General features: G+C 42.3%; 1 protein-coding gene across 1 annotated transcript in view; it reads right to left on the bottom strand.

Moving 5' to 3' along the window:
• The window catches only part of HPGD (15-hydroxyprostaglandin dehydrogenase), a 32,199-nt gene that overhangs the window by 6,899 nt on the left and 11,801 nt on the right, over positions 1-13,499 (bottom strand). The window contains exon 5 of the mRNA XM_059071052.2: positions 848-924. Coding sequence (XP_058927035.1) covers positions 848-924 — 77 coding nt within the window. The remainder of the gene's footprint in view (positions 1-847; positions 925-13,499) is intronic.

Raw genomic sequence — 13,499 nt, 5'->3', positions numbered from 1 at the left:
CTCATAAGCCGCCTTTCGTCTGGCTTCCGCTTACGTCTCCAGTCAATCACCATGCTACTTTCCCCTCGCTCATCAGGCTCCATTCAAGCTGCCCTTTTTTTTTTTTTTTTTTTTTTTTTCAGTTTTTATAAAAAGGCACTTCATGCTATCAATGCATGTGGTCAATTAGTTCCAAAATAGTTTTCTAAGCTCTGTATACTTTCACCCTAGGTCTCCATGGAGACAGCATCCTTGACAACCCTATCAGGTAAACTCTGGCCGCACCCCTCCTTCCGCTCTCCACGCTCTCACTCACTTTTACCATATCTTCATGGGCAAGTAGCACCTGGAGCATACTGCATATTCCGTTTAAGGAAGTCTGAAGTCAATGATGTTTAAATTTGGAGTCAATTTCAAAAAATAAGGACTATCTTCCCATTTTTTTTACCCCTAAGGATATTTTTCAGTAAGCTGTGTTTAGAATCTACTTCATTTTAAAATGATCTATTCTAGGGACTTCCCTGGCAGTCCAGTGGTTAAGACTCTATGCTTCCAGTGCAGGGGGCACGGGTTTGATCCCTGGTCGGGAACTAGGATCCCACATGCCGTGCGGTGAGGCCAATAAACAAATAAATAAATAAAATGGCTAATTTCATGTTAAAATAAAATAAAATTATCTATTCTATATTTGGTCCTTTACATGATCTGAAAACTATTTTTAATAGTATATAGTGAAGTAGAACTTATTTTTCTATCTTTAATCCAGATGTATTGAATTCTGACTCTGTTCCCCTCTACTTCATAGGACTCATGTATCACATATGCACAGAAAAGAGAAAAAGAGACACTGAGGTCGTTGTATCCTCACCGCTGCCGAGCGTGTGAATCCAATTATGCCATGTTTGGAAGCACAATAAACAGGCTGTTGTGCAACAGGCATCAGCCCTGAGACAAACAAATAAAAAACAAAAAAGATTTTATTAAAAAAATAAGCAGACAAACCCCAATACTTGCTATGAAAATGAATAATTTGTGCCTGTTCCATTTTAAGATTAATCTAGAAAATCCACTAAGGTAATCACTGGACAACTTTGTAAAACTCACTAGTCCGGGCATAGTTTATTCCTCCTATAACCTCTACTATCTTGTCCAAAATTTATGGTCAGTAAGCTACCGCCTAGGGATGTAGCCAAGTTTTTGTACCTAAGTTTTTCTGCTTCCCTGATGAAGTCATGAGAAGTCAGTGTTATCTAAAACCCCGAAAGAATCGTCTTAACATCCAGTAAGTTACTATCTAATTTTCAGTTTTTATGTCTGGATTTTTAAAAAGTGTATATTCTTTATTTTTTAAGGCTTCCAAGTGCCTGAAGGCGTTTAAACTGCTTACGCGGGATCTGGAGAGTATTATGTGTCTTCACTATAAGTTGGTAAGCATTTCCCTGTCACGAATTGCACTGAACAATGCCGCTAAGTGTTTAAGAAAATTAAAAGTTAACTTCTTTTGATTCTGATCTGTAGCAGATGCCTAGATCTTCTCATCTCATGACTTAGGAAAAGAAAACCAGAAATAAAAATGTTTGATCCTATTTTATTTCCTTTCATAATTATGTACTCAGCAACAGAATTCAAGCAGCTTTAGAATTGGCTTAATTTTCCATTTACACACAATAGTAACTGCTCAAAAACACGATTAAATCCACGGTGTGGAGAAAAAGTGGTACTGCAGCAGGTATGGCATCTTTTCTCCCCTATCTCCCAGCCCGACGTTACCCCCTCCCCGCTACCAGAAGAAACAAAACAAGAAAAACTGATTTTGCTGTAGTTAGTGTCACTGTCAAGCTTATTTCTCACAATGGTCAAGTCTCTATCTCAGTCAACAGTGAAACTTTCAACTAGAGCCATTCGTACATCTTGGCTTTTAAGGAATTTCTTGAGTTAACGCATTCTCCCATTTCAAAAATTTGTGATTTCTCCAAGGAAGAGCGATCCCTGATTACCTTAATGTTATTCGTGTCAAATGTCATGATACTGCTAAACGATTCTGCTGAGACGTGGTCATCTCCACCCAGCTAACTCGTCCCAGAACCCCACCGATGGTGGGTGTGTTGTACCGAAGTGCAGGAATAAAGGCGGACCTTAGCCACTCCCTGGGTGCCTGCCAGGTCTCAACCGATGAAGTACGTTTGCTCCAGAGCAGTTTAAATCCCTGGGGAGGGTAGATCACTCACACACACACACACACACACACACACACACACACACACACAGTGCGTCCTCCCGGTGATCTCAAAAGTATGTAACGCGGTTCCCTTTTTGTTTTGTTTTGATTTTTTCGGATCAGTAACGTGCAAGTTAATTAAGTTTGTCAGTGTCAGTCAACAAGAATTCATGATGCCTCCACAGGGTGAATAGGTGTCTTAGGAGATCGAGATAAAGAGAATAAACAGGTGCAGCCAGGCGTTGCTGCTTCTTGTTCTTGTAAGTTAGTCACTGTTCTACCCGCTCCTTCAATGTTTATGAGACCAAGGTAGTGGTTGTAGGTGGCATTCAGGGACAGCAGGAAATGCAGAGTGAACCAGAGTCAGAGATGAGCTGTTGACAGCCACAGAAAACACAAGGGTGTCCAAGATGAATGGGAATGAATTTCTGTTATGTTTGGGGAGGCACTGACCTTTTGAACCCAAACTGGTTCAAAGTGTCACAGCAGCAAAAGAGAGCAAATAACTGTTGTGTTGGTTCTGTCTAAGAAGCCAGCTGCAAAACACATACTTTCCTTTCAAGGTAGAATTGCAGATGCAATGAGAATTTGTTTGCATTTTTAAAGTGGCACTTGGCTTTATGACTCTTGTGGCATTCCAGTGACATTTTCACTGCAGTCCTGCAGAATGTTTCCTCTCGCATTGCTTTCACTCTGGCATTAGATCAAAGGCTGCATAAATCCATTTCAGACATTCAGAAATCAAGCATCCTTTTAAGATATTTTTCCAGCTTTTTGGTATAACTGGCATACAATAAACTGCATATATTTAAAGTGTGTGGTTTGATAGGTTTTGACATAGGCCTACACCCACAAAACCACGACCACAATGAAGATACGAGCACAGCCATCCCCTAAAAGTTTCCTCGTGCCCCGTCGTGCCCTGCCTTTCCCCTCCCCCTAAGCAACCACTGATCTGTTTTGTGTCACCATAGATTAGTTTGCCTCTTCTACAAGTTTACATAAACGTAACCATACAGTGTGAGCTTTTCTGTCTGGCGTCTTTCACTAGGGATAATTCTTATGGGGTTCATCTATGCTGTAATGTGTATCAATAGCTCATTTCTCTTTCTTCCTTTTTTTTTCTCTTTCATCCTTTTTTTTTTTTCCTGAATGGTATTACATCGTAAGGATATACCTATCAATTGCATATGCATTGCTCTTTTGATAGATATATTCAGTTTGGGGGTCTTATAAAAAAAGAGAATTCTGTTTTACAATTATTTTGTTTAGGTGAGTTGTAGTTAATTTAGTTAAGTAGAGAGTTTTTCTTTATCTCCCCAGGACATGTAGATTTTAACTGTGGCTCCTTATGTTTCAGACAGGTAAAGATGTGTGGGGTTTTGTCCCCAACTTGCCAACTGACTTTCAGTGTAGAAGTTTGCTGTCTCTCCCTCAGTTTGCTGCTTTGAAAAGGGAGGCTAAAGGGAAAGATAAAAGGTTGGGGTTTTTTTTGTTTTTTTTTTTTTAAGGCTTTTCTTTTTGACAGTGGTTTTAGTTGGGGTGGAAATGTTTCAGAAATCCAACATCTTCTACTGGGTCCCACGATCCATTTCTCCCTTCCAAGTATAACATTCCTGCTGTTGTGGTCGACTTCAGTATCCTATTGCTTAGCCATAGCTCTGTTACCAACCTTAGACCTGCAGCCCCAACATATAATGTTTCCACGTGCTTCAAATAAAAACCTGTTCTGAGGCTAGTAATAAAGGCCAGCTCAGAGAATTGTTCAGGGTGTGTCTGATATGCCTCTGGGGACACCACTCACATGGTAGTTTGTGGAGATTGTTCCCCACAGAGTTCCTGCAGTTTGCAACCTGCACAACTATACATGGCAGCCCTCCATGGTAGAGGAGGATGCCAAAGCAAGAGACTGAGAAGGATGAACCAGTGGAGGTAGGAAGAGAACAAGCTAAGCATCGTGTCACAGAAATTAAAGATGGGAATAGTTTAAGAAGCCCAGAGTGGTTACTTTTATCATGTGCAGAATCAAAAGAGAATGGCTCTTCTTTGGGATATTAACATCTCAAAATCACTCATGTAAAAATAGTAGCCCTCTTGGTTTCACCTCCTTCTCCAGCTACCTCTCCACTGCCCCACAGCTCACCCTAACCAGGCTTTCCTCTGATCTGGTGGCGGTTGCAGGTGACGGGCGTCTGCTAAGGCTAGGTCTTCATCTTGCGTGATACTTTGCTCAGTAGCAACCGACACAGTTAATTATGCTCTCCTTGAAACACTTCCCTCCTTACGCTGGTGTCCTTCCACCTCACACTCACTAGCAGCGCCTCCTCCTCGACCAGACCCACAAATAGGCTGGGGGACCCCAGAGCTGGTCCTGGTCCTCTCTGCTTTTCTATGCACACTCTTTTCTTAGGTGACCTTATCCACTCCTGTGGATGAAATTCATTCTCTCCATGTCTCTTTCATTCTCATTCCCTCTCTCTCTCTCTGTCTCTCTCTCTCTCTGTCTCTCTGTCTCTCTCTCTCTCTCTCACACACACACACACACACACACACACACACACACACACACACACACACAATTTTCAAATTTAAATTCCAGATGTCCAGCCAAGATCTTTTACTCTGTCTTGAGATGGGAAATTTAGTTTTCTTCCCTTAAAATACAGTGTGTGCTAATTCAAAAGGTTTTACAGGAGTGAATTCATTTTAGAAATATGTGTTTGATACCAAGTAAGTGCCAAATATAATGAAAACATGTTTTAAATAGTTAGTTGAAATGTACAAAACCAAGGGGAGGATCACCATTTGACTAGAATTTTATTTCTTATACTACTTAACCATTTAAAAATGTCCTTTTAATTGAATCGGTCGAGACAGATTATAGCACAGTAGTTTGGATTTTGGGTGCCAGACTGGCTGATCTCAAATCCTGAATCCACCACAATGAGCTCTGTTACCTTTGGAGGGGTTACTGCTGCCTACCATGGTGTTTTTCCTCTGTGAAATAGAGTAGCAATAGTAGCTATTGTGAGTCCTGAATGAGCTAATTTACATAAAATACTTAAAACTGTGCCTGACACATAATAAGCATTACAATTTGCTATTATCTTTATATAAATGTAATCATTTTTCCTAAAGATGAAACATCTCAAGTCTTGTTTATTGTTTTATTTACCTGTTTATCCACATCGTACCTTTTTATGAAAATGTATCTTTTGCACTAAAATGCCACAAATCTGGTACAGCATCCTAACTGGGTTTGGTTCCTGAACCTTGGCAAACCGTGGACTCTTGCTAATCCTAATTCAAAAGTATTACAGAAGTGCATCCATTTAAGAACTATGTATTTAGTAACTTTAAATACAAAGGATATTGACTTAGTATTTTATATCTGCTCTATTGAGAGCCTCTGGCGCAGGGCTAGGGTAGAACTTTGGTATCTGACCATCCAGAACACCCCATCTGACTTCACGGGGAGTTCTGCCAGGATAGTGACTACAGGCCCAGTTGCTGGAATGAATTTGGATTTTTTAAAATCTTGCAAATTAATTCCCATATGCACAGCAAAATTATTTTGTCTTCATGTTAAAGGATTTAAGAATAACACAACAAAGGACTGAGACCATGAGAGAACAGTCTCTAAAAAAATGTCATTTTGTTTGATGTTGTGAGGAATCCTTAATTGTGCTTAAAAATGGATGCCTTATATTTAAAAAGTTAAGAATAGATTTTCAATACTTATCTATTCTGGGCCCAGCACTCTGCAAGTTTACTTAAAGAATTGTGAAATGGCTCTCTCTCCAAAATACAACACGTGTAATTAGTTGCAGGTTTATGTCCGTCCTAACGGTAGATTAAGAAAAATAATATCAACAGAGGGAGAAATTTTACCCACGGAAACAGAGAAATATTTTCTACAGCCACTCAGGATAATAACACCAAATGGCAACGACTGATGGGATAATTGTGAAAAAAAATTTAAATACCTGAAAATGACATATAATTATAGAACAAATAAAGAAGTCATTTGGAAAAGTAAAATATCATTTCCCTTTCCACATTAGTTCCTCTATCTTTAATATTCTTTCTACCTGTATTTACAAGGTAACTTTAATTCTCCATTTCACAGAAGGTAAATCGCTCAAAAAGTTTTTGTGCAAAAAACTGAAATCTGCTCAGACGGCAGTCGTACTGAATCCTTAAATGTATTTTCTTTTAAATGGATAGAAACTATGTGAGATAGACTATACAGAAGTGCTAAAGAAATTCAACTTAGGAAAGGAAATTGAGAATCTAAGGATACTGATCTTTGCATGGTAAATTTGAGTTCAGCAGCTGTGCTAAAAAGCAGGGATCGAAATTCCTCACATTTTCTTTATAATCAAAAAAGAAATGGTCTACCCATCTTTCTGTGTTTAACCAGCACTTCTCTAATAAGGAAAAATAGAGAGAACTGGTGAGAATCCATTTATCTGTGTTGGTGCAGAAAGTGGACCAGAGTAACTGGTGGGCTTCCTTATTAGATGCTTTTCCACACAACAGAACACCTTACCTGATGCTGCTTTTTTGCCCCTCGGTCACATGCTTGCCGTTAACAAATTATGTCTTAAAGTATGACCTGACATAAATAGTGGCATAAACTTCCACAGAACGACTACATCTTCCGTGATAAAAATCTTTCCAGAAAAGGTGACCCCAGCAGCACTTTCCAGGGATTGTTAATTCTCAGAAAGTTGTCCCTAAGGTCCCATCACAATCCCCCTTCCTAAAAGTTCAGACATCCCCTACGCTGTGATCAGACGAAAGCAAGATGAGATTTCTCAGCCACTCAAAGCATGTCCCTGTGCAAAGTAGAGCCTGGTTCCTCAAAGTGTGCGCCAAGGACCAGCATCGGAAAGGCAGCATCCACCCCAGACTTAACTGAGTCAGAATCTGCCTCTAAACAAAGCCCATGGGTAATGTCTCTCAGGTTGTATTCTAAAGACTATTCATTTTCTTAATAGTCTTTATGGCTAGGAAACCCTAAATCTTTTATCCATTCCTCAAAAGGCCAATTTATAAATATTTAGCCTTTCCTACCGATTCCTTTCAGTGTGTGTCTTCTTAATAATTTTAAGCCCTAAGACAGCAAAACGGACACCACGAAGACTTTCGCTGGTACTAAGCGGGAGAGGTGGCCCATGTACTCATAGCCGTTGACATCTGACCAGTTAAGGTCCAAATAATGCAGATTCAGCCATTGTACGATATACACTAAAATAGAGCAACATAAAATTGCTTTTTTTTTTTTTTTGCGGTACGCAGGCCTCTCACTACCGTGGCCTATCCCGTCGCAGAGCACAGACTCAGCGGCCACGGCTCATGGGCCCAGCTGCTCCGCGGCACGTGGGATCTTCCCGGATCGGGGCACGAACCCGCGTCCCCTGAATCGGCAGGCGGACTCTCAACCACTGCGCCACCAGCCACCAGGGAAGCCCTCACAGGTAACTTTTTTTTTTTTTTTTTGCGGTACGTGGGCCTCTCACTGTTGTGGCCTCTCCCGCTGCGGAGCACAGGCTCCGGACGCGCAGGCGCAGCGGCCACGGCTCACGGGCCCAGCCACTCCGCGGCACATGGGATCTTCCCGGACCGGGGCACGAACCCGCGTCCCCCGCATCGGCAGGCAGACTCCCAACCACTGCGCCACCAGGGAAGCCCTGTGCAGCTTGTTTGAGATGAGTTGTTCCACTATAAATTGGAGATAATTAAACGGACTTCTGTTGTAGGGATCTGTAAACGTTACATGTGATATCACAGGGCCAATAGTTTATCACAGTGCCTGGAACTTGGCACTTGCTAAATATGCTAGTCCCTCTTCTTTGAAGCAAAAGTAGTTGCAGAGGGTTTTACCACGTGATTACCTGAAATGTCTGGCCTGCTGTGACATTCCAGGTGTGGCTGCTCTTCAGGCCACGTGAGTTCTAAAGCCTTGTACCTCTCACCGTGCTTCTGTTTCACCTATGCCTCGCTAACTGGTGCTGCCAGGTTAACGAAACGCTGACGTATAGCTCCTGGGGTAGAAACTTTGCCAGTTACGCTCATAGCCCCATTTCCTTCTGTCCATGTTTAACATGTTTGGTTAACTTGAATGTGTTATTTAAAGTGGTAACTTTAGCACTTCTACTGTAACACAAACGAATTACATAGTTGTGGATACAACTTGGAGCTCAAGTGAGTATGTCACTGGGCTGGGTTTAAGACATGCTGAACAGATTCTAAGATTTTCAGGTATTTTCTTGAGACTCTAATGTTTTCAATTCAGAGCAGATATGACCTTTGCGGTGTCACTCACCAAATGCTACCGAGTGACTTATTTTTGAGGCATAGCAAACGCCAAGACCTCAGTAGCTGAGCAGGTGGGCGCAGGGTTGGTGGGCAGACTCCTTTCCCTGGGATGACGACTCCTCCTTTCCCACTAAGTAGAGAAGAAGCATAACTGACTCCTATAGGATGTCTCATGGGGGCAGAGCTGTTTATCTGCTTTTTTTTTTTTTGCCGTACACGGGCCTCTCTCTGTTGTGGCCTCTCCCGTTGCGGAGCACAGGCTCCGGACGCGCAGGCGCAGCGGCCATGGCTCATGGGCCCAGCCGCTCCGCGGCACGTGGGATCTTCCCGGACCGGGGCACGAACCCGCGTCCCCTGCGTCGGCAGGCGGGCTCTCAACCACTGCGCCACCGGGGAAGCCCTGTTTGCCTGCTTTAAACCAGACTTCACTCTTCTCTCTTGTTCAACTTTTTCTTGTTTGACAGTTAAGGATGGATGTGGTAAAATGAGTGCAGGTTTATATATTATGTTTATAGACAAAAACTCGTACAGAAGAATCTATGTGGTTAACAGAGGTTGGAACAACTTCCAGGACTTCAGGGGCAAGCACACCCTTCCCTCAATACACCGAGGAGCCACCCTCCACTGTAACTACTCCTCTGTTTGTTAAACTTACTAATTGCATCTGATACTCGGCCTGCGTCAGCGGCCATTACTCATTAACTCGTCTGCCGAAACCAGTGTGTCAACTTGAGGTTTTACTATGACACGAAATGATTCCACTGGATCTGTGCAAGAGATCATGGGATGGACTCTGGTTGGGTTGAATATTACCTACCATTCCTTCAACAGGGTGAGCCATAGGGGGAAAAGAGGGAAAGTCTGTGAGGAAGGAATATTTGGAAAACACAGAGGAAGCAAGCATTAGAACTACTCTTCCTACACATTTATTTGTCAATTATACCTCATATAAGCTGAGGAGTCAAAAAAAAAAAAAAAAAAGAATTACTTCGACTCCAGTAACCCCTCAAAGACTTTTTTGGGCATCTGACCTCTGCCGACATGCTCCGACTTCAAGAGAACAAAATTGTTGATATTATTTCTGAGGAAAGTATGAGGATGTGAGACGTCTACATTTATCTTCTGCTACTATTACAAAATCCTGTATTTTTATCAAACTGATCTCATTATGGGAAGAACAGAAGCTCTTGGTGAGTGGATAAAATTCAAGACAATACATTTGAATACTCTTTCTGAGATGAGGACACCTCAGTGACAAAGCCCAGGGTCAGAGGAGGGGTAGGAGGGGCTGTCTGGATTGGCCAGAGGCAACAAGGAAATGGTGTAGATGCCACAGGTATGGAGGACGGGCATTATGAAGGTACCCAATCAGGCATAATAGATGGAGGTGAACTACTGAACCATGATCAACAGAGTTACCCTGCCTGTTGGGAGGAAAATCAGAGGGAGAACCACTTTGCTTTTTTTGTTTGTTTGTTTGTTTTAAAAAATAACTTTATTGGAGTATAATTGCTTTACAATGGCGTGTTAGTTGCTGCTGTGTAACAAAGTGAATCAGCTATGCGTATACATATATCCCCATATCCCCTCCCTCTTGCGTCTCCCTCCCTCCCACCCTCCCTATCCCACCCCTCTAGGTGGTCACAAAGCACAGGGCTGATCTCCCTGTGCTGTGCGGCTGCTTCCCACTAGCTAGCTGTTTTACATTTGGTGGTGTGTATACGTCAGTGCTACTCCACTTTAGACTGTTCTGCTATTCACTAGACTGTAAGAGTGTCAGAAAGGTAATTCAAAGCCAAAGTGGTCTGTCTCCTCGTTGAATTTATATCCATTCATTGTTTTATGTGCACGATTAGAGAAGGATCCATACAGGGTTCCCAATACTGGCTCTGAGATAAGTAAGAAGACAATTCTCCCCCAGGAAGGGTACTGTGAGAAAGCAGGCTCTTAGCCAAGAAAGCCCAGTGGACATCTAATTGTAATCCCTGAATTACTCTTCTCCACGGCATGTTTTCACTTTGGTGTTGGCAAGCTCCCCAGATGATTCCAGGGCTTTACTCTGTGTGTGTCAAATGGGGCAAAAGCTTAAGCTTTCGCTGAAGGTTTAATAAATAGTCCTGAGATTAAAGCAGTGCCCAGGAGGCCTGAAGGTACTAGCAAATTGCACTGGCTTAACCAAGTGACAGGAATTCCGTTTTTCTTTCTCTGTAATTAGGCTGAGATAGACACAGAAAGAGAGACAGACTGACAGACTCATAGATAGAAGAGAGAGAAAATCAAGTGGTGCAGAGTAGGGGATCTCGTATCAGGCTGCTAGCCTGAGAACTGCAGGTCCCCTGCTTCCCTGCATGTCAGGTTGTGCAAGAACCCTACACTCCCCAGGCTAGGTTCCCTCATCTGCAAGACGAAGCTGATAGAATCTACTTCACTGTGCTGTTGAGAGTATCAAATGAGAGAACACATACGCAGTGTTTAAAAGAGTATCATGCCAATGGTGAGTGCTGTTGAGTGTATCAAATGAGAGAACACATACGCAGTGTTTAAAAGAGTATCATGCCAATGGTGAGTGCTCAGTGAAAGTTCATTGTTACTATATATTTAAATAGTTTTCTTGGATAGAAGGCAGTACTTCCCTGCATTTCTCTATTCATGCTCTTTGGGGCAAGTAAGCCTCTTCTGGTACAGAGGCTGTCCCAGAGAGTCCTATATTGATTCAACCCTGAGGCCTTCTCTCCTTCCTGAGACTGCAGTCAGTGCCTCCAATGATACAAGGTCAGCAGTCTCCTGGTGTGGTGTTCATGGTTCTCCAAGTGTCACCAGCCCCTTAACTTTAAGAGAGAATTCATGGACTTATGTCTCAATCACCACCGTAGGTTCTTTTGTACATTTACATTTGTATTAAACTATTAAATATTTCTTCTTAATTCTCCAATCATTTATACAGTTTTCTTACGATTTCATCTCAAAAGAGTGTAGATTTAGCCGTGACAATTTGCCTTTTGGGTTCCAGCCTCTGAGACTCTAAACTTCAGCCCTCTCTGGGGCTGAATATCTCTTTTAAGTATTGCCCATGCTTTCACCTTTTCATGTACTCTTGGATTTGAAATGTTACAATTTGTAAGTAGATGACATGTTAGGAAAAATAACCAGATTACCCTGAACAATTTAGAGAACTAGGGCTATAATAACTCTGGGGGTGACATTTTTGTCTTGAAGCAACTCAGAAAATGAGATGCGGGTTGATTTTTGAGAACTTCTGAAGAGGGAGATGTCTAAGTTTCCACTCGTGCTAAGTTCACAGTGGCTTAAAGACCATCTGACAATGATTCCTGGAGGAATGAGAAAAACGCTGAGCCTCAGACACTAGTGTGGTCACAGGTACCTCCAAACCTGACTCCCCCGGTGCTACTGCAGCTGGGAGGTGGAGGACAGGTGGAGTGGGGCGGCGGGCGGCGAGGAACACCGATTCTGCAATGACCACAGCAACTGAAGCCAACCAAATGGCTGAAGAAAGTCTCACTGTTTTCTGGACACAGATACTTCAGACTTGCTGTCAATATTTGGTCAGGGTGCTAAAATTTCATGATTTCACTTTTAACTATTCAAGACCCATTAATGATTTTTTTCCCAGAATTTTCAAAGTAAAGTCTTTCTGCTCCAAAAGTTCCTGCCAACGGTTTATAGGTGATACTGAGTAAGACGGCATCAGCCGACCGTAGTAAATCACACTGCCCCGAATAAAACACAGTTTGGATTGCCCTTTGTGGCAAGGAGGATCAGCTCTCCTCCGACATCCAGCCTTAGACACACAGCTAGACTACATTTCCCAGACTCCCTGTCGTGAGGTGAGCCATGAGGTCAAAGCCTATAGGAAGGTGGGCAGGGTGAGGTTTGCCACGGCAGGGCTGGGATTTAGAAGAGGAGCCACACCTTCTCAGGGTTCTCTCGCTCTTTGCGTTAAGAGAGAAGGAAGTCCCTCAGGGCCAGCGTAACCCTGGAAGTGCCACGCTGAAGAGCTTCCGCCAGCCTGGTTTCCCAAGAGAGTGCGTACAGAAGAGGTTCCCTGCGGCATGGTTCTTGCCCTGCGCTGATACATGAGTGAGGAATAAGCTTACGCTATGTTTAAGCCATTACACCTTTGGGTCTATTTATTACTGCAGTTTAGCACTGAAGGAAGATGGAATATGCCACCCCAAAATATGGGCATAAGGGTGAATTTGAGATAAAGGCACTTGTAAAACAGCAGGTGCAAGGGAGCACTTTAATCTCCCTTTTCTTCCTGAAAGCAGGACACAGAATCCCATGAAAAACATTCTGTCCCGGTACCAGGAGAAAAGAAACCTTATCGGTGGAGATTGGAGTCAAGGCCAAGAGACATCTGTACAGACGTTGTTAAAATAACTTTATCTTTCTTTAGTCTCCCCATATATTTTAGTCACTTTCCCACAATTGCCTTACTTTGTTCAACCTCGTTTATAAACACCGAGGCCTTGCCATTTCTTTGGGTCTTCATTTTCCTAGGGGGGCTCTCATGGACATGTGAAAACCTGTATGCTTTGCTCCTGTTGATCTATCTTATGTCAATTTCATTCTCAGGCTAGGCCAGAGAGGCTAAGAAAGTAGAGATCAAGTCTGGCTTCCCCTACAGTATATCCCAACTAACTATATATGCCATATTTTAAAATTAGACACGCTTACTAAAATCACACAGGAGTAGAGATACCTTAACTTTGTTTTAGTCCTTTTTAGTCTATCAGAGGTGCTTTTACATGTTTTACTGCTTAGGAATCTCACAATAACCTTTGACAAATAGCAACTCTGGGAAAATATCTATACATTAAAAAAAAAATAATACTGCAGAAAGATAACTTTAAAAAGTCACAATTTAAGATAATAGGAATAAACTTAGAGTTTGAACTTCTGATATTATACAATAGAAAATTCCATAGAACCAGTAAAAAAAAAAAGTAAACCAAGT

Source organism: Kogia breviceps, chromosome 8 (genome assembly GCF_026419965.1).
Source record: "Kogia breviceps isolate mKogBre1 chromosome 8, mKogBre1 haplotype 1, whole genome shotgun sequence".
Classification (NCBI taxonomy): Eukaryota; Metazoa; Chordata; class Mammalia; order Artiodactyla; family Physeteridae; genus Kogia; species Kogia breviceps.
The sequence above is the reverse complement of the archived record's forward strand: the minus strand, read 5'-3'. Positions and strand labels throughout refer to the sequence as shown.